The sequence below is a fragment of the Pollicipes pollicipes genome, unplaced genomic scaffold, assembly GCF_011947565.3.
Source record: "Pollicipes pollicipes isolate AB1234 unplaced genomic scaffold, Ppol_2.1 Scaffold_4740;HRSCAF=5597_pilon_pilon_pilon, whole genome shotgun sequence".
Classification (NCBI taxonomy): domain Eukaryota; kingdom Metazoa; phylum Arthropoda; class Thecostraca; order Pollicipedomorpha; family Pollicipedidae; genus Pollicipes; species Pollicipes pollicipes.
In genome coordinates, this window is record NW_023596545.1 from 42,119,969 (window position 1) to 42,141,831 (window position 21,863).

The window sequence follows — 21,863 nt, forward strand, 5'->3', positions numbered from 1 at the left end:
GTCTTCTGCACCCGGTTTGTACTGCACGGCCCAAAAACGGCCTTTTGCGTTGCGTGACTCCACCACTGTGCCTGCATGTCACCATCTTGGTGAAATTTGACGGGCAATAAAAACCAGCAGACGTATCATCATCTTTTGCTGCCTTTTGTGAACTCCGCCGGTATTCGCGCCGTCCTTACCAGCAACTTATATTACTTGTCAACAACTAACGTTTGCGTCCCATGAGGATTGCTCTCATTGACATCAGACTGTTATTACGAGCGAGGCCACTGGTCGATCGACTCACTGTGATGTTTTCTACGTGATCACAAAGTGATGTTTTCAGCTTGAGTGAGCCGTATCGGACAACCCGTCACGCGTTCGGGTTCGGTTTGGTTCGAATTACAGCCCTTCCGGTCAGTAACGACCAGTTAAGCCAATAATGATAACTTAGTAATGCAGTTACCTGCAACTGGGGTACCATCCACTGGCTCAGCCCGCGCAATGGCCCGTATACGGCGTGAGTGCTCACCGTTCGACGAAGCCCCCACAGGAGGGCCAGCCAAACCGGGCGCCGCGAGGATGCAGGATAACGCGGCCATGAGGAAGGGCCGAGGACGCATTCTGAAGTGTTTTCGCAACCATTGATTGCATCTTCACGTGGTGTTCTGCACCGAGAGCAATTCTTCAAAAGTTGTGAAACGTAAATTCCACAGCATACTATTTGCGGAAATGTGTATGTTCATGCGTGGATTTCCTGCATCACGACGTGAAGTCTCATTTGCTGACATTGAGCATTGAAACGCAACATTGAAAATGTGACGCCCGCCGGCCGCCAAAAAGCTGGACAACGGGGATCGAAACCGGCCGGATCCCGACAATAACATCACAGCGGAACAGGATGGAGTCACGCCGGGTCAGAACGAGAAACCGCAGCAGTGTGTGTCGATGTGCGTAGTAATCCGCGCGCACGCCATGACGCAAATCACGAGTTCTCAGAGCTGCGGTCGTTTTCTAAGAAATGGAGTCATATTCCACCCACCAGAGAAGATAGATGCGGAGACAATAAGAGTTCCCCCAAGATGGCGGGGAAGGGGGCGGTGGAACCAATTGTTGGTTTACCACTTTCCAGTTAACGCCCATGGGGCCAATGTTCAACTTTTTCCCCAAGTGCTAGTGTTCTAGCCAACTAGTCTGTGACCCTGGAAAGATGAGGCCAACCGTACGGTAAATACGAGTGTGTCCACATTCTATCAATCACTGGGCAATCACACCGATCTATCTATATGGATGCACTGTCAATTGACGAGAAGCGGCCAGCGCCACGTTTTCCGAACCCGGTCTCCAACAGAGCGTGTCCTGGCTTGAACGGACAGAACGGACCAACCAAATTTAGCGCGTCTTGTCCGGTTTTCAGCATGTAGCCCAGTCAAGTTCTGATCGGCATCCACAGTATAATGCCTATCAGCACTACGGGCGGAACGAGCGAACATCTCACCTATTTTTATCGCCTGCCGGTGCCGGACCTGTACAAGGTAGACTAACTGAGAGGCAATTTGCAACAGTCCTCTGCAAACTGGCACGATCGCCACATCTACGCACACTTGCCTAATTCCTATGACCGGCGACCTTTCCAATGCGATGATCCGAACGACTGACACAGGCCTGCGAAGGCGTCTGGTTCAGCATGTGAGATGAGCAAGGCGTTCTGCTGTGGAAGATGTCCGAACTTCCCGAACTTTTGATCAGATGTGACATTCCCGTCCAGGGTGCTGCATTCCGCTGAAATCATATGCTCGCATCCTCCACTTTCCGCCCCAAAACGGTTTCCATTGACGTCAATAAAAGTTGAGCTTGCGCTACTTTTCGTGTGCTATATCATGTCATTGGGGCTTTACCACGCACTCAGCTGCTGAGGCTATATGACGTCGCCTGCCTCTCACCCTGGCAGGAAGGGCGGGCGCCGCGGAAAATCGAACCCCGTACCTCTGGCTTCCCAGACGCGTAGTGGTTAACGCAGACGCGTTAACTACCACACTGCCGGCACTCCCGCGCTACCTTTTGTCACCTGCTCCATGACAAAACCAAAACAGGCCGCAGACGGCGATTGGAAATCCAGGTGGCTTGCAACCAGATGCGAAACGCTACATGACTCGCTAACGTCGAATGTCTCAAGAAAGAGACTGACATGAGAAGAAAAGAATCCGTGCTTCACATGCCGTGTTCCGCACGTCGTCAGCTTAACAAAGAAGCGCACGACGCGCTACGCATTTATTGGCTCAAGATGTACGATGCGGACGTTCGACAAGATGACAGACATGAGGGCGACAGAAACGAGGCTCGAGCTCGCGCACCAGCAGCAGCGTCAGATCCTCTCCAGACTCTCCAGCATGATGATACTGTTACCCCGCACCACCTGCAACGGCACGGAGCCCGTCAGACGGTGCGCACCAGGGCCGCGGCGGCGCCTGGCCTCACAGAAACCAGCGACAGACTGTCGCTGTGTGATGGAGTCAGTCACGTGCCGCTCTTACGAGCAATGCAATACCAGCAATGTTTTTCAGTGTCATAGCACAGATAAGGATAATGGTGCCTTAATCCGATATTTGTAACGCAATGACTTATCTTGCCCGAATAAGCCACATGAATTGGTGTTAAATGACACCAATTTGACTCAATTTCGCACTTGCTGTACGATGCCACTCTGTGCCTGGTTCAAGCACGTCACACGGAAAGCATTCAGTGTTAAGCATTGGAAGCCCGTGAGTCTCCCTCTCTCCGGCGAAGATAACGAGCCCTCCCCCAAGATTGGTCATTGTCTGGCAAGACGAGGAATGCAAAGCTGTATGGACGGGGAAGATACCTTGACTTTTATCGCCGATATTGTACTGAATTACGATGTCCATGATACTAAGTTGCACTCAATGAGGAAAAACATGCTGGAAAGACATTACTATCCAAATGGCTATTTTCCACCCTTCACGGCAACTCAGGACAGAACACATTATTTTAAAATGCAGTGAAAAATAACCACACGTATCGCGACTTAGGACAACTGTACCAGTTGACAGCTGGTATGTGCAATGTAGCCGATCACCACCCACAGCAAGTGACAATAACAACCACCAAAGCTAAAAACACCACACACAGGGAAGCAAGGCGCACGGAAGGCGAGCCAGAAAGGTGCAGCCCAGTGGCGGGCGGCGTAATGCCAGCCGTCGTTGACCCAACAGGCCAGCGGGCGGCGACAGGCGAACATGACATCGCCGCCCCCCCCCCCCCCCCCCCCCCCGACCGCCCGCCGCCACTGACCACCATGCCGATCTTGGTGCGCTGTCCGCTCTTGGTGACCTCCAGGCTCTCGTCCAGCACGAGGTTCATGAACGGATCGAAGCCGCGCAGCACGCCCTCGATCTGGCGGCCTCCGTTCAGCTTCACTGTGGGGCACAGGATGGAGTCAGGTCAATGGAGGGGGAAGGGGGGCACACCGGTCACTGCGCAGGCACCCTCTCGCGATGACCGGTGCGGCGGCGGTGTGCCGCGCCAAGTGAATGACAGGGGCACTCCACCCGCAGATGGCGTGGTGACCAATGACCACAGTCGACCAACAGCCACAGTTGACCAACAGAGGGCGTTGGCGTGCCGGGGACCTGACACGACGGATATCTGCTCCGCGCATGCTCGGGGACCACAGCCAATCCGTTAATGGCGTTAACGTCAACTGTCCACGTCACAGTGGTGTCACTGAGTGACAATGATGTAGTTTTACATTAATCTAAGCATTGCAGCAAGCAATATATGCAGGCAAGAAGACCTGACAGGATTTTCTGTGTACGGAAGTGCATTAAGCTGTGAGGGAGCTTGAAGTGGGGAGTGGGCTTCCATTGGCTTATGAAGAATAAAACTCAGATGTCTGGGTTTGGGGTCAAACAGCAACAGATTAGCGCCCAAGAATTGCGCGCGGAGACTCCTAGATAACCAGGATTATGGTAGCATGAATTTGTATTCACATCCTGCATATCCTGAAGAATCAATTTCAAGGCATTAGATCACTGGGCCTACTGCAGACTCGACAGAGCAGGATTTGCAAGTTGACAGGCCATTATTTATTCATTACTATTGCATAACATGTCTAGAAAAAGAAATGTTATTAGGTTACATTAGCATATATGCAGTACCTTAGTACAGTGCTTTCATAGTGATATTTTAGCTGAATATTTTGGGCATCATTTCCTTGCATGCATGTGAGGAAATCTGGACAAAATCTGCCACTGGTTGGGGCTCCATGTGTAGACAGTTTCTGACAAAAGACATATAAACAGCAAAACACATTGATATAATGGCAAATGCCCATTCACAATCAAGTCATCACATATCATAGGCTAATGTGATGCATTCTGAAGAGCTTAAATAAAAAACTGATTCAGATTTTATTAAAGCATGCAGTCTTCCAGACTTTTCCCCAGTAGTGTTGAGTACTTACATGTCATGTGCTTGTCCATAAATCTGAAAACAGAAAATTGTGAGTATTTTACACCAGCCCAGCATGATCCAAAAGGTATGGCATGAACAGATTGCTAGGCTTCTTTAACTACAAGAAAACTGAAGACATGCTTCCAATACAATCACCTACATTATGAAAGATTCAATACCATTGTATGGATAATGTACTCAGTGATCACATAACCCTGAAATGTTTGTTAAGCTCCATATATAGAATCACAATCACGTATAAGTGTTCCTGGAGGCTGTAAGGCTGATCTGGGCTTATGTGTCAGTCTGTGCTGTAACCCAGTGTGTCCCTCTGGGACTTTGGATGCACTCAGCAACTGAGGCCAGGTCACATAACCTACATGTCAACCACACAGGAAGGGCAGAAAATGAGGACAGTCAAAAAATGCACCAGCAAACTGATTTCTCAGATGCTGAACATAACCACTGCACCACTGGCACCCCTCTCCACCTTCACAGCCTTTCAGCTTTGGCATGGCTGTTAATTTTCATCATAGGTGTAGTGATAAAATAACATGCTTAAGTGACAGATTGCTGAAATAAAAATTGCTATCTTCCTGCACAAATATCCCTTGCAGACAAAATACACAAAAAGCATGGTCAACAGCATACTGTGAACCCCAGTTAAAAACAAAACACTCACTTCAGGGAACACATAAAATGCATCTTGCACTAAATATGTATGCTACAAGTTATATTGAGCAACCATTTTGGAGTCTGTATGCAGTGAAGCTGAGCACCCTGGGCCCAGTGCGTGGTTGCCACCAATTTCAGTGTGGAGCTGGTGTTTTAGGAAGCTCTGTTGCAAAAATCAAGCAAAAATAGTCTGAAAACATATTCCACACCAAATAATTTGCAAATTCAGCACTATTAGGTCTTGAATGGCCCACTGTAGGGACACATGAGCAGGGTTGGGGGTCTGTGATCATCATTACAGTCTCCTGACCTCAGAGACAGGAAGATCAAACTCAATGTTCAGGGTATACATGTATTTTTCTTTTGGCCACAGTGACCACTCGTGTGACAAGACATGTGTACCCCTGTGCCACACATTCGCCCACAGGTACATGCTGACCACACTTCACATGTTCACAAACATTTGTGCATCTTCCTGCTTGATGGCAAGAGATTACCCAATGTATGCTAGCAGGCTGGGTACATGCTTTTTAAAATGGCATTATATATATATATATATACATACTATTTTAATATATGATATTACACATCATATAATATCTCAATCTACTATATCAATATATACTTATTGACATTATATATCAATCTAAAACAAATAGATAGAGTAAATACTTTGACCTTTTTTGAACCTACTTTGTGAACATCTTCGATTCTATCTCTGCAAACCAATGGACAGCCACATCCTGTGAAGCTCACATAATTTCCAAACATGGTATATTTGCTAGTATTCAGCCTGGGGTTCTGAAAGATCTCACATCTCTCTTGCTCCACAATTACAATTTCCAGAAACATTTCCATCTGACTTTCTGTGATCATGAAGCTTCTTGACTTAAGATGTTTCCTTGCTTGTCTTCCTATTTTACCCTGGTCACCAATGATATTTATAAGCTCTGTCTGAGTTGAAGACCTCAAAATAATACTATGTCATACATGTTCAGTAAACCATCAAAATCTCTGCTTCAACTCCAGCTTACACATCTTATAAAATAAAAGGGCTTGAGTTCAGCAGTCACCAGCAATTTCTGTTCATGCAACATCAGTTTTTTCAAAGAAATTATGATATAGCTATGGTAGTTTGCTACAAAACCACACCTCTATTTTTGAAAATTGAGCACAAATTTTCCTCACCTGAGTTTGCATGAAGCATGCCCTAGGTTCTGTGCAATCACATCATGAACACATGAACACATTCAGAGTTCTCCAGGGGGATTCTTCAATTAGACACAGTGAATTTGCAGAGACGGCGCATATATGTCCTGAGCTAGGTTCAGGATCAACCGGGCTGAATTTCTGAACAATTTGTATTTGGATAAACATTTTGCCGCCTTGAAACATTTTTTGAGTGATCCCAAACAGCATCATAAAAACTTGCAATTACTTACAATGTTGCCTTTCCATACAAAGACCAGTGGCGACCATACACTGAACTTTTAACGATTGGATTTGCTACACAAAACGTCGAAATCGCATGGTAACATATCACAAAAATAAAAGCTTACTTCTTCAATTCCGGCGGATGTGCCTTGCTCATCTTGAATATTCAAGTATCAAAAGATGGTTTGACAATATCAATGCAGGTTTTTACGGTGATATGAATACCTTGAAACAGGCAAAGTAATTTTGGTGTGGGATTACGCTACAGCGCCACTATCCGATGCCACCACCACCCAACGCCGCAAAACCGTACAAGGCTGCGCCGAAAACCATATGAAGTCAGTTTGACAGATCCCTGGTACAACGAAATTCAGTATGAAAATCTGCACCACTGAACTAAAAGTACACTAAAGGCGCGATACATACTAGATTTCAAGTTTATCCTAAAACTTTGGTAGCCGCTAACCGAAGGCCGCGTGGCAAAGGTGGCAAAATAGAATTTGCTTAACATTTAATCTTGTGCCCAGAACTTACGCAAGAAACTCTCCAGGAGTTGGACGCTACATTACACTGATAGCATGTGCCTGCTATAGGCAAACAATTTAGCATATTCCACAGGGAACTGACCGAAAAGTTCTAGAGCGCCCGGCCTCGAACATAGCATTTCTACTATAGATCCAGCACGTCATTGATCAAGCTTACACTGCAGCTGCACATACCACGGAAATCGGTAAATTTACGACGTGCCGTGCACAAAAACTTTGACTTGGCACGCCGTGGGAGTTAGGCTTCTTTAAAAAAATGACCAACGAATCGGCTCGAGGCAATTCAAAGATGTTTTGATGCCTGGCTAATCGAAATTGGCCAGATAAAATTTCATTCACAGCTCTGTGAAAGGCAGGTCTACAACACATGAAACCTTCGGACTAGTAGATACCCCTTAGAGCGCTTGTGCTACCAATTTGATTCGGTGGGGCGCGTGAAATCGCCGTAGCGCCAAACGTTTTTAGAACTATGACGCATGTGCGTCATAACCGCCACAATCTCACCCTGAGACCACGCTGAAGTGTTCGAAGAGCTGTGTGAGTTGTACAAATAGCGCACAACAGCTCGTTATTAAATGTGCACTTGGATATTTTGCAATCCTTTTTCGTTTTTTAAGGCATGAACGGTGTCTGGTCACATTTCATAATGAAAAGCATAAATGAAAGTCGAATGGATGAGAGGATTTATAGTAAAGAACCCCAATACTGGAGCATTGCGCTGGGCGTGATTATTTCGTTCGCAGCATCGGAAAGCTTTGAAAGCTCGCTCATTGGCTGTACGGCTCAACTACTGACGTCATGATAGCTTGGACAAGTCTTTCGCATGCGTGGGGAAGTTTTGAAGTTATTATCCTGTCGGCTTTCGGCAGCCCTTTGACGTTTTCCTTCGTTGACGGGAAGCCGTTGGCGCCCTTCTTAAGCTGGCGTCGAGCATCTCAAGGGTCTCAGCAAACCCTGCGTGAAACAATACAAACTCGCTCATGATTTTCAATCACGTGCTGTTAAGTGTTATGTGCTTTCGTAAATCTTCGACTCATCACCATTTCGAGTACAATATTTCGCACAGAAATTGAAAATATCTGGTTGATAACCTGGCACTACCGGAACTTTTATTCTTAAATGTTTGGAATGAAACCCCGGGAAGGTATTCCAAGCCTCGGTGCACCAACACTCATCGTTTTAATGCGTGCCTTGTTCAGGCCGGTGGGAGTCGTATTAAACCGACGCTTTTGGTAGGAACTAACCTTGCGTGGAACTTCACGTGTAAGTACCTTGTATTTAGCACAGTCGGCATGGGCATAATCGCACATCTCGCTTCTCATAGGTCCAATGCCGATCAGGTGCAATTGCGACCACATTGCAACACGGACTACAAAGATAAGATAAGAATGCAGACATTGGAAGCATCTTGTCATCCATTCACGCAAGGGGCACAGCCAGGATTGGAGACGGAGGGGGATTTGGAATCAGGGAATTTTAGGATTCCAGCAACAATCACAGTCTTTTACGAAAAGATCGAGGCGAGATATTAGTACCACAGGGTTGGTTATCGCTCGTGCTATCGTCCTTGCCCGGTGTCTTTGTGTCTACGCAACGTTTCGGCCAGTTATTTCTCTGGTCGCGGGCAGGTGTTGTTGATTTCTGTGGATGACGCTTGGCTTCGAAGTATGTACGTGTCACAGTCTAAATGACCTGCATAATCATACAATGATATTACATATTTTATACTATAGATTTTGTGTTGTTTAAAAAATCTTCAATCTTCATCATGTTCGCGTCGCAGCCCGACTTGTTTCCTTGTCAGTACTGGCATTCGAGCCAGGGTCTTCTAACGAGGTTTGTGGCGCGCGGCGTATCTATCCGCCGCAGGTCACATGCTGTTTTTTCCAAGGTGTCAGTATGATTTGTGTTCGTTATGTTTGTCCCAGGCGCTCATTCCGCACATGCGCGCCAGAACGATAAAAAAGAGGGAGCCTTAAAAACGCTGGCCCCGTCGGAGGCAAAAAACCAGAGTACGGTACAGTCACAATCGCGGGCACAGTCTGCCGTCGGAGGGACACTGGGACGGACACGGCGTTGGGAGACCATATCGACTTGGCGCGCCGACGGCTGTGCGCTCGGTGCCTACACCTCCGCAAAATGAGAGCCCGGGGGAGGGATCGCCCAACCCTTTGGCGATTCACTGAGATATCCGTCCCTTTTTTCCTATTTTTAGGCAAGTAAGACGACGCGTTCTGGGGATTTTTCACATTACGTACTCGCACATTAATTCTGATCCGTTATGTGTCGTACACTTTTTTGCCCTTGCATTGTATCGTAATAATGAATATGCCTAATATACAAATATGTCCCTAGTGTTGTAATGTTGTTAAATCGCTTGTTAACTTTTGCCATGGTGCTCTGTGCGTTTAATGGAACAGTCTGTGGAAAGATATCAGACGGATGAATAATGTGCGGCTTGAATTTTGTGTCATGAGACAGGTAGAATCGTAGTCAGGTTCATGTTTTGACGTTAATACCTCTATCTCGCATAGTTCATATATTGCGTACAGCTTGGGGCGACTTTGAACCTTCCATGAGTTCAGTCGGATTTTTGTCACGAAGAGCTGCGTCACAGATGCTTGACTTCATAACTTCTCGTGGTTAGCGATGGAGATAGGCCAACACGTCACATAGCTTAGGGCTCCTCGCAGTTAGCGACTGGGTGTTGTGAGACGATGAGAATTGGTGCAGGACGACGGATGCTGTCGGCACAGTCGCTGGCGATAGAGACTGGGGCTATCTGCTGACGCCGCGGCGAGGCTCACATCAGGTGGCTGCTAGTTACTGGGGACAATGTCGAGGTATGCGTGGTGTATGACTGAAATGGATTCGTCCAAGCGATCATGACATCAATGGCTGAGTCCTACAGCCAATGAGAGAGCTCTTATAGCTCCCTAATACTGGAAAAAGCAATGACGCTTGCTTAGCACTGAGGCCCGTGGGGCCGCGACACGTACCACGAGAAAAGCAGGAGGGCTCTAAACGCTTCGCCGTCCAAGACACAATAACGCGTACGGTTTTGAAGCCATTTGGGACTGGGGTACCCGAAGCACCCTGTGCAGTCTGAAAGCATCCCTGCAATGCTGCCCACGAGCGCCTCAGGACGAGCCCTGTCGGGGACTTTCAATGCCCACCCGAAGGATCAGTGTCCGGGCAGAGACAAGATCCCTTCACCGCACGGGACCCCAGCGGTCCAGCACGCACTGCACCAACGCGGCCCCGCATCGCCTTCATCAGGTCACCAGCGCGCCCACTCAACGCTGCCATCACACCGACGTCGTCATCACTGGGACTTTGCGATGCACTCTGCCGCTGAGGCTATGTGGCGTCGCCTGCCTCTCATCCTGGCAGGAAGGCCGGGCTCCGCTGGGAATCCAGCCCCGCCCCTAGCCATGACAACAAACTGCCTCACATTAGTGAGTGCGGTACCGATTGGCTCCCGCAAGCTCTCAAACAGACACCAGCATTGCCATAGGGGCCGGCACAGCTTCTGCGAAGTCTCCGCGCGGTGCAAACGTTGCCATCGAAGGGCCTAAGGAGGTACACAGCGCGGCTCCAGAGGCTTCGGAGGCGTGCGTCACACGGCTGGGGACGTTGACACGACCTTCGCCACGTGATGACGCCAAGGTCAGTGCGACTCAAGGCGGCTTCTACTGGAGCCAGCTAACAGCTGCAATTCGTGCGAGTTAACAGTAATCGCAATATGGACCAGCTTCGGCGTTCACAGGCATGGGGATCAGTAACATAACGCTGATGACAATCTGTGAAGTTATATACTGAAATTGGACCTGGAGTACATGTGTGTGGGGGAGAGGGGGGGTCGGTGGTGGGATGCGTGCGCTTCACAGCCGCCCGGCTGTCGCTGTCACGCCTCCACACAAGAGCGAATTTATCATGAGGAGCCCATTGGCCAGTATTCGAACCAGACGATGTTAGCGCACTACTCGGCACGTTATGACCCCGGTACACCCGACGTCACACACACGTGTGAGCCATAGAGCTAGGATGAAGCGGGTGACCGCGGTTTTGGAGGGATGGTAAGTCCGGTCGGGTATCATGAACGGCTGTCTCCCCGTATGTGGTCGTGCGCCCTTAACCACGTTATTCCACCTGCACCACATGGTTGGTAATAACATTTAAACCGGACAAAACGGTGCATTACAAACAATAAACGCCCTGAATTCCACGGTACGCTGAAATTGGCCGGAATCCCACGCAATCACGCAACTAATCCACACAGACTTCATACATTCGGCGCCCCACCACACACACACCTCAAGCATACGCATCCGCTGGCGCCCACGTCACCCCATTCATTCTTGGCTGGCGCGTGGGTGGCAGCCCCCCGCATCAACCAGCGCCTTGACAGTATAGTTGACACGTTCGCAGAGCGCTCCTTCAGCTAGATTAAATTCAATTCAAACATTTCAAAACTCAGTGCAACCACGTCCATGCCCTATTCAAAACATATCAGGTCGATTTGTTAGCTCAGCACCGACACGGCCAATGGCCAGCATCCGGTGCAGCAAAGTTGGACGACGACTTGTCTTCTCGTCTGATTTCTAGGGTGACGGCTGCCTGTTTGGATGACGCTCCCTCGCGTCTCGTTTACGATGCCCCTCCCCCCCCCCCCCCCCCTCTTCCTTCGACCACGCCCGTCGCTCGCAGCTTCCTCCTGCTGCACAAATCCCTTAGGCAGCGCCCGGTCCAGAACGGAGACGTCGCCCCGGTGCTTTTGCGCCTTCGCCTCCCACCTGCCGGAATGACCTCCGCAAGGTATCCCTCCACGGGATGTCTCTTAGAGGCCTGGAGGTAGACAACGCGCCAGAGCGAGCGGTGGAGTCCCTCGGCAGACGGGCGTCCGGTGTGACCTGCCTTTACGCCATATGGTCTCCACGGCCGGCGCACTCTGGGTGACTCGGCCTGACCAGCCTGCCCGACGATTTGGTTCTTTGTCGCCCCTTTTTTGTTTGTTGTTTCTTCCGATCAGCATCGATGGCGGAATCTCTATCCGTACCCAACATTCGGCCATCGAGGGCTGACTATCAGGCTTGGCGCATGTCACGTCGGAAGAGAGCGGGCTATGTCCTGTTCCCTCTCGAGGCGTTGCGCACCAGTGGACAGATCCAGTTAACGGCGCGCAAAACCCTGCATCCCGGGAGGTCTTACTGGTCCCTGGTCATACTATGACCTACGCATCCTCATGCCGTCACGCCTGAGGTCAAATGAGACGGCGAAATGAGTCGACCGTCTCCTGGTCCAAAGAAACGAACGAAGCCGTGCCTTCGAGTCACGCTACCCATCAATCATTTATCAGCGGAAGAACGGGACTGCGGTTGCGTGACTTCTCAATCCTGATCATAATTGAGCCGTTCTGCTCGGTTGCGTTCCACGCTCATCACTCTTCGCGGCCATTGCCGTCACTGCGCGCCTCGTCCCTCGTTGAGGGGGCAGCCGGCTGCGAAGCGACAGAGAAATCTGTCAGTCTGGCCGAAGCTTTGCGATCTGGATCAAGCCACAAACAAAAAGGGAAAGAAGCTTAGTTGTAAAGAAAACCAGCACAAGTGAGCTGAACGTGGTTTAGCTGAGAGTTGAGCTGGACGGGCCTTAGCTGAGAGTTCTGCCGTTCCTCATCAGGGGTAAAATTAAGGAAGCGAGGAATAGGCAAGCCCACGAGCTGACAAAATCACTAACGTTCCAGGCGGAGAAAACTGTCGTGGATATGCGGACGCGGCCGTGCGCCGCACCCGGCCGCGACGCAGCACCGGCAAGGGTCATTATGAAACGACCTGGATCTTTATGGTCGCTTCCAACGGCTGTATCAAGATAGCTCTGGTGTAGGCTGTTGAACGAGCCGCCACGCCGAAACGCGCGTCACCGGCCTCGGTTACCGTATCCAACCGCGCCGGGCGCGAGCGCCCAGTCGCCGCCCGACCAAATCACCTTTCGCTCTAACATTAAACACTTAATACACAGCCCATCACCTGTATTTACGGTCGTTCACGCACGCGGCACACCTGTCGAGGCACATCTGTCCGCCGCAGCCAAATGCTGTTTTTTTTTGGTGCAATTAGGTTATTCTTGCGACGTGTGTATTTTTGTAATCCCGGGTACGAGATGGAATAGGTTAGCTTCACATGTGGCGCGCGGTATATTTATCCGCTTTTTCCATGTGCGAGTGCGGTGTTTGTTTGTCACGCTTGGCCCGAGTGCTCGTTACGGGCATGCGCACAAGGGAGATCAATAGGGGGCGGTCCTTTAAAAATACCGGCCTCGTCGGAGTACAGGGGCACGCTGCAACAGTACATGGGAACGTTCAGACAGTGAGACGGGCACGGTGCGAGGAGCCCTATCGGCCTGGTGCGTCGACGGCTGGACACTCGGCGCCTCCACCTCTCTACCACGTAAGCCCGGCGGAGGAATCGCTGACCCTCCGGCGATTCTAAGATCTTCGGCATTTTTCTCTTTTTCGATTTTAGAATACGCATTCTGTAGGCCTTTTTGAGATGACGTGTTCGCACCTAAATTCTGCACGTCTAATATACAAATATGTCGCTAATGCGTGTTGTTATAAGGCGTGCCAACCCCTGCCTAGTACTTCTCTATGTGTTTCAATGAACAGCCTGCAGGAAAATAGCAGATTGATGAATAATGTGCGGCCTGAATTTCGTGTGATGGGAGAGCGCGCCGTGTGCAAGTCCGTGATTATACGTCAAATTAAAGATTTTTGATAGGTCATATGCTGCGTGCAGCTCGGGGCCACTGATAATTTTCCAATAGTGAAATGAGAGGACTTTTATCACCACGGGATAAACACACCAGGGTGTGGTGCGGCGACTGAGGATATCATGCCGATGAGGGATTCCAGCATTATTCTGTGACGAGAGAAGGTGGGGGCTACGTGGTCATGCCGCGGTGAACCTCGCACCAGGTGGCTGCTATTTACCGGGGATTAATTCCGAGGAATGCATGGTGTATGGTTGTACGGTTACGCTCATACTGAGGGGGTCTGGTCGCTGCACATGAACTGCAGGCAGTGCCTAGTGATCACACTGTAGGCCTCCCTTTATTGTGACTGCTGACAAACATGCATGAGATGGCTTAAATGCTTCAATGCTAGTCGCGAAATCCCAGCAAAGTGACGTTTGCTGCCCGTGCTAGAGCGAAAGCGTGTGTTAAGTGCAGCCCAGTTAAACCACTGTGCATGAATATGGACAACGTTTTGTTTGACCGCACAAACTTTGCGGCGTCAGCACGCCCTTGGCAGCAGATACATTAAAGAATTCAAAACTTTGATCCCTGGCTCGTGGCATCGGAAATAGCTGGTTATTCGGCAGTAGCTGCACGTTAATCGTGGAAAGCACTTGTCGGGTTGCCTGCTGTTTTGTATTGTGAGCTATGGATAAGATTCTCCGCGGTATTTTGTTCCGTTATTTACTGCATGCGTTGGTGATGTTTCTCATTTTTTGAAGGAATTGGTGACTGATGTGTAAGGCTGACTGATTTGATGTCTGCTCCAGGTAGGCGCGCATATAGATCTCCAACTCCTGGCATGCTAATCTATATTGTTAATGATTTTAGTTGACTGATTCCACTCCCTCCTGCAATTGCAAATTCTTTCACACGCTTCTGCAAACGTGACTTACTCTGAATTTGACATGCCTTTACTCTCAAAGAGAGGGGGGTGGGGGCTGCCTCACCAGCTGAATCCGGGTCCTACTCTCTGGTGAGACACGTTCATTGGCCCAGCCTACAAACAATTCGTTTCTTCGATTGAGTACTTTTTAAACGGGCGTGGTTTACCAAAATAACTTGGCTGGCTGAGTGATGAAAATTCAACGAAGAGTCCGTAATAGTATGCCAACAAATTGGTTTCCCTCCGAATTTGGCTCACTTTTTCACAAATCTGCAGACTGCAACCCAAGTTACGACGGGGCGTGAATCCCCTGCAACTGAATAGGACACCGCACTCCAGGTTTCAAGCAAATAGAAAGCAAAAAGGCAAACATTGACAGCGAATTTATTCAACTGCCTGCCAAACGTCCCGCAAAACACTACACATGTGCCGCGCTTAAAGGCGCTGTTGATTCACCATCTGAACAGCGAAGCCGAGTGTATGTCACTGAGCTGGTCTGCGATAGATAAGCTAAACACATTGTTGGGAGAATCGTGAGCTTGTATTCGCCATCCACTTCATCAATCTTGACACGCCCTCTTCCTTTCACTCTTCGGAACCTCCTAAGTATAGAATTTGGGGTCCAGCGACACGAGTCGAGTTTATCGAGATGGATGCAGTTCTTGCCGCAGAGGGGCGATGGTAGCATGGTGGCTAGTGGTTACGGTGCTCATCTCTGGACTTTTCGATCCTGGGATGGAGTCCTGGCCACTCCACTACCACATCCCACATACCTAATGCCTGATAAATGCGTAACAGAGGCGTTCCGCCTCGAAATAGCCATGGCAGTCGGTGAGACGTAAAGCCCCAATCGGTATTACAGCCCGTCCCGACAAATAAGCCGCCGCTCCCTAAATTTGCAGACAATGCTTCCGTTCAATCACTGTATATATGTGGGAATAATCATGTGCAATCGGTTGGACGCGGAGGTCGGACGCGCAGGCCAGCCCAGAGACTGCCCAGCTCGACGGTCCGGCCAGCAGCTACGCCAGCGGCGGGCCGGCGGACGAGGGAGCCCGCCCGCCAAATAAAGAACGCATTCACGCGCGCGCCGTCCCTCGCCCGAGAGCGGAACCCCGTCACACACGCGCGAGGCCTGTGCGTGGGGCAGCCCGTCCGCGGTCGAAACACTGCCAGCTCAGTCGGGCACGCCGCCATCTTCGCGTCCCAGCCCGATGCCTCCGACTTGGTTCCGTTCAGTTCGCCGCGGTACACATCCCGGCGGACCGCACATCTGGACGTGTCGGACATCACGGGATCTCGCTCATGCTGGACCGGAGTCCCCCCTCCCCCTCCTCCTTGACAGGCGCCTTAATGGAAGAGCCTCGCGTCAGTCAGGAACCAGCACCGGACAGGGTCTCCCTGACCGTTTTCTCTAGGGCCCCAATGGATCGAACTGGACTCTCTGTGCTATGTATTAAACCCGCTACTTTTAGGACGTTTTTGAAACGGTGAGTGGCCCCGCGTTGATCCAGGGTCAACCATCCCGGTCAGAGGGCCTTCGGCGTCAGAGAGGGGACCAATGTATCATGTGTCGTAATAGCAACCGATTGGAAATCTGAAAGGGGACGGAAAAGTCCTTCAGCCCCAATCGAGAAACGCATGGGGCCTCAAGTCTTGGCTGAAAACTCTATTGGGGTCTGGCTGTTGAAGGGGGGGGGGGGGGAGAAGGGCGAGGGGTCCAGGAACCCCTTTGGAGGAGCTCTATTCGGAACCGTGAAGTCCAAAAAATGGCCATGCTGAGTGAGAAGAGTAAAAACTATTGTCAAATAAAAATTCTGACAATGCCGTAACAACGTCTAGCAGCCCAAGAAGCCCTCTCTGGTAAACACGTGGACCTCCTCTGGACGCTCAGTCGGGACTTCCTGGTCGCCAAGGGTACACTGGTATTTAAGGGCCCTTACAACTGTTTAGACCTCCCTTGCCCATCAAACTATGGACACTAGGGGAACTGGAAAACTACTAGGATACCCTGGTCCCTCAGGGGTCGCATTCATCGCTCAGGTACCTCCAGAAGCGCACACAAGAGATGCACAGAGGCCCCTGCCCCGCCCCCTCCCGCCCAAGGGCTCTGGGGACAGACGATCAAAGACCCGATTCGTGGCTCCGAAGGGCGCGAAGGGCTCGGTGGAGATTGTGTTAGGAATCCCGGCCCTGCGACCCGCGTCCGCATAACCGGTACTATTTGCGCATTGCTGGTATTACAAAAACTGGTGTGTGTAGGCATAAGATCCATGTAAGAACAAGCACGAGAGAAATTACGTAAGTTGTTCAGTGCGTTAGCGAGGAACATCATTCACATACATAGGACAGCACTAGCACTAGCCTTATTCCTCGGAGAAAAAAGGGAGAATGGAGATAAAGTTAGGTTGATATTTCGGCAACATATCTTTATGTAAACAATAGCAGAAGTGAATGCAGAATTGCATGCCGATGATCCCATCCGATTTTTAAGGTTTTTTAACAGCAAGCCACGGTTTCTACAGGACACCAACATTCAGGGGATTAAACAAAGAGCGATTGTCAGCCATTACCATGATACATTGTCATCTAAAAGTTAGAATGCCCAAACATGCGTGTACATGGAAACGAACTTCAGCAAATGGGCATCACGCATTACGCTTCATTTAAACATGCAATCAAGTTGAGGTAAACAGGCATCCAGCATCGCCCATCAGTTACACACGCAAACGATTTCGATTGAACAGACATCGCACATCACGCGTCAGGTATCACTTACACGTGTAAGCGATTTTAAACTAGCACAGATCACACATAAAGGCACAAATCACGTTCCCATAGTTAACCATGATGAGCCCTGTATGTTGAGATTTTGTCGTCGACTTTTTATAAGAGCGGATTCACTTATTTTCCTGTCTGGGTGGTCCTGTGCTCTGTAGATGACTACAGAGCACATCCATCTACAGAGCACAGAACCACCCAGACAGGAAAATAAGTGAATCCATTTTTCAAAAAGTCGGCGAGAAAGTCTTAACATACAGGGCTCATCACGGCCGATTATGCGCACGTAATATGTGCCTTAATGTGTGACGTGTGCTAGCTTAAAGTCGTCTTTATGCGTATGTGATGCCTGACGCGTGATGTGCGATGCTTGTCCAATTGAAATCGTTGGCATGAATAATTGATGGGCGATGTGTGATGTCTGTTTACTTCAACTTGCTTGCATGTTTGGATGAAGCGTGATGCGTGATGCCCATTTGCTTGAATTCGTTTCCATGCACACACAAGTTCACGCAATCCGATTCTTAGAAAGGCACTGTATCGTGGAAATGGTTGGCAATCGCTCTTTGTTTAATCCCCCAAATTTTGGTTTCCTGTAACAACTGTGGCTTGCTGTTAAAAAACCTGAAGAATCGAGTAGGATCATCGGCGGGGAATTTTTGATTTACTTCTGCTATTGTTCCGATAAAGGCGTGTTACCGAACTTTCAACCCAACTATATCTCCATTCTCCTGTTTGTTTCACCGAGGAATAAGGCTATTGCTACCTCTTATCTAAGCACAAGGTAATTGCAAGTTTGCAAACCGACGCTACCAGAGAAGGCTACGCGGATAAGATGTCATCATAGAACCAAAATCTGGTAGCCCGCAGTATGGTTTTGGTTGATAATGCGAAAAGGATGTTAGATACTAGTCAGGTGATTAAAAACGGAGATTTCGCCATTTAGCTGGATGACAACCCTGTTCTACATCTTCATTTTAAGGTTACGTGAATAGATATTGTAATTTTACAGTTCAAAACTCCTGAAGGCAACTCAATACTAGTATCTGATTCCAAAGATAAATCCTACTAAGCCACGTTTTCTAGTGCCAGCACACGCGCTATATTCGTCGAGGCAAACGCACGTGAAGATCTATATGTAATGCGTTTTTGTAAAAGAGACATGTATATGTTAATTAATTAATATCACATGTAATGTTAACGTTAAATTAATGGGCACTGATTGCGGATCTTCGTACTGCAGTACCTATATGAAGTGAAATATGAATATAACGTCATGTGGGACGAGCAGGTGCAAAAAAAATCGCTGTTGCTATGCTACGATCTTCCTGGGTGTTGGATAACATACAGATCTACAATGTTAGATGGGCTAGATAAAAGTGGTGCACAGAGAATAATATCTCCAGCGCCCTAAAGTATCTCTATTAGGCCATTTCGGAGCTGAGATATGGAGTTCGACCTTTTGACTGGCAGAAATGACAAAAGTTGCCAGAAATCGGCCCATTTCACAGGAAAATTCCGCTATATTGAACGAAAATGGCACGCGCTGTATTTAAGCCACCGGGGTTCACTACTCACTACCCCCATAAGGACAGGCCAACGCTGCATCCACACTGACAATGCTCTCCCTAAGGCTACAGGATGTGTGTTCCGACTTCTCAATGCGCGTCCTAGGATGCTGCCAGCCCGTCTAGCCCGCCGTATCTGATTTCCATCCAATGTTGTTGCTGTTGTTGCATGTTGCACTCTTTTACACAGACTGTTTCTAAGCACTTCCGGCTCAAGTTCTTCGGGATAAATCACTGGCGAATGGGTAGCCCCATCTGTCTGTCGGGGGCAGGCTGGAAGCGAGTTTCAGCGATAATTTTGTGGCTCTGGTGCAAACCAACGCCATTTCCCAGTTGAAAATGTGTCATGGAATGTGCTAGGTCGAAAAACCGCCTTTTGGAAATCTTTGTGTTTAAATCAGCCGGCAAAAAAGCGCTTTCACGCCGCCGTAGCGTTGCCATATTACTAAGTCCCATGATAACGTCGCAGCATCGCTACCCAGAATGCAATAATGCGGGGACTTGTTTACGAACGTACTGCGATATCGGTTTTGTCCAAAATTGTCAGTACAGAAAATGTCCAATGAAGAATGGAACGTTGGAAACTTTAAGTAATACGAAGCCATGCAATATGACAATTCATATCATCTTTGCATCATGAGCTGTGGTGACATCTTCAGCGACCAGCGAGAAGAAGCGAAGGCTGCCATCAGATTTATCCAGAAAGCATCCGAAAAGTTCATCAGTGCTAAGACCACTGTGATGTTTAACAAAACATGCATAAAGAACAATCTGCTTTACATAGGTTTATTGACATTATATATATATATATATATATATATATATATGTATATAAGCGAAACGATGAAATATATATATATGTACATATATATATATATATATATACATATACATATATACATATATATATATATATATATATATATATATATATATATATATATATATATATATATATATATATATGTATGTACATATATATATACATATACGTATATATATATACATACATATATATATATATATATATATATATATATATATATATATATATATATATATATATATATACATATATTCCGCGCCAGGTAGTGGTTCAGAATCGACCAAGACAAAGGGTCATTGTATGTTAAGTCGATCGGATTTGTTATCGAAAATTAGCTCCATTGCGTGTCCCCGATCACTAACGACAGCCTCATGGCAGGGCAATACGAAGACACCTTCAGAAATACTTATGTCCTTAAAACGCCGCCACGCCAAATGCTCACGCGCATCATATATGTTTTCGTAATGGTCGGTGACAAGTTATTTAGATGCCTCTTTCGTTGAAAATGACAGCATATCGTGCAATTTTGTGTTTCTTGTGAAGATGATCTAGCCTCCGGAATATCTGGCCGAATCATAACCAGAGTGACATAACGGGACAACTTTGACACCCACAAATCGGAGTGCAGAAGTGTGGATTCATGTAATGTTTTTCTCAGGAAATATGTGGCTGGTAGTATTATCCCTTCTGCATGTGCCTTGTGCGTATGCTGAAGTACCCATGGTAGCTGTATGTCTTAACTGCCGCCCTAATTCGCCGTTTTGCATAGCTCGGACTGATAGTGGGAGACGGGGTTGATGCGACCCTCCCCGGCGTTTCCAAGCTTGTAAAGATAGAGCTCGCCGAGAACACCGGTATATTGTTCCGAACACGATCTCATGATTGGTATTAGTTTTTATTTTGTTGACAGGTCAAAGGGCGAACTTAACAGAAAACCGGCCTTTGTAGCCTTGCTTTATGCTTACGAGAACAACCTTTGCGGTGACACGAACCTTAAATTGGCGTGTGTCTTGTTCAATTCTGAGTGCATTCTGTAGTGCAATTCTCTTGCCGCCCTCCGCCTGAGCCAGCCATAGATCGCCGTTGCGTGCTCATCACATACTGCCGCTGCTCCGAAACCAAGAAATCAAGGAACACGTTTTGGCATCAAAACACGTGCCATAATCACCGTCTGTCATGGCGAGGGTTAAACGTCATGCTATTGCCGCGTTGGGTATCGGCAACGATTTCTCGTGAAACGATATTCCTCATTTGCTAGTAACTGAACCCATAGCGGGCAAAAACAGGAAAAACAGTGCCTGCTTCCTTCCATATTCGCTTGCTCCTAGCTTGACCTCACGCTGACCCCGTCCCAAAAGACCAAGTCTCTCGCAGCAAGTTGTGCTCTGTCGATGGGCTGGCGCCGAAAGGTTCCGATGCTCGCGAAATTTCCCCTGTCCAAACAACGAGAACATCTTCATTGACGTACCAGACTGTTCGCACGCGCTTGGTGACAGGCAGGTTGGCGCGAATGAAAATGGCGTTTAAGATGAGATGGTGATAGTTAAGATAAGATGATCGACCAAGGCAACCGATCGCTGTTATCGCGTAAGACGAACTGCAGTGAACGCATAGGATCGAAGGAAATATGACAAAGATACAGGCATTGATATATACGGGAATATACAAAGATATATACGGATATATTGACATACGGGTATAAACGAAGATACGGGAAATTGAATATGGTCATAATAGTTTGCAATACGTTCATATCCTTTCATCGTTTCGCTTAGCCTTTGATAATGGGTGTGGGAGCATAGTGTGTTTACGGCAAGCCCAGGGTGTGGGGCATGCTACAAATGCTCTTGAAACGGGAGATGCAGTAGTGCGGGCGTTAGGCGACAAGTAGCCGATCGCATATG

General features: G+C 48.3%; 1 protein-coding gene across 1 annotated transcript; it reads right to left on the bottom strand.

The window, feature by feature from the left end:
• Nucleotides 1-2,236: 2,236 nt before the first annotated feature.
• On the bottom strand, nt 2,237-6,878 carry LOC119098766 (small nuclear ribonucleoprotein G-like). Its single transcript, XM_037221793.1, has 4 exons — nt 6,687-6,878; nt 4,463-4,485; nt 3,292-3,416; nt 2,237-2,395 (listed from the first exon to the last, which is right to left on the bottom strand). The coding sequence occupies exons 1-4, from the start codon at nt 6,716-6,718 to the stop codon at nt 2,345-2,347; spliced, it is 231 nt and encodes a 76-aa protein (XP_037077688.1). The 5' UTR covers nt 6,719-6,878; the 3' UTR covers nt 2,237-2,344.
• Between the last annotated feature and the right edge of the window lie 14,985 nt (nt 6,879-21,863).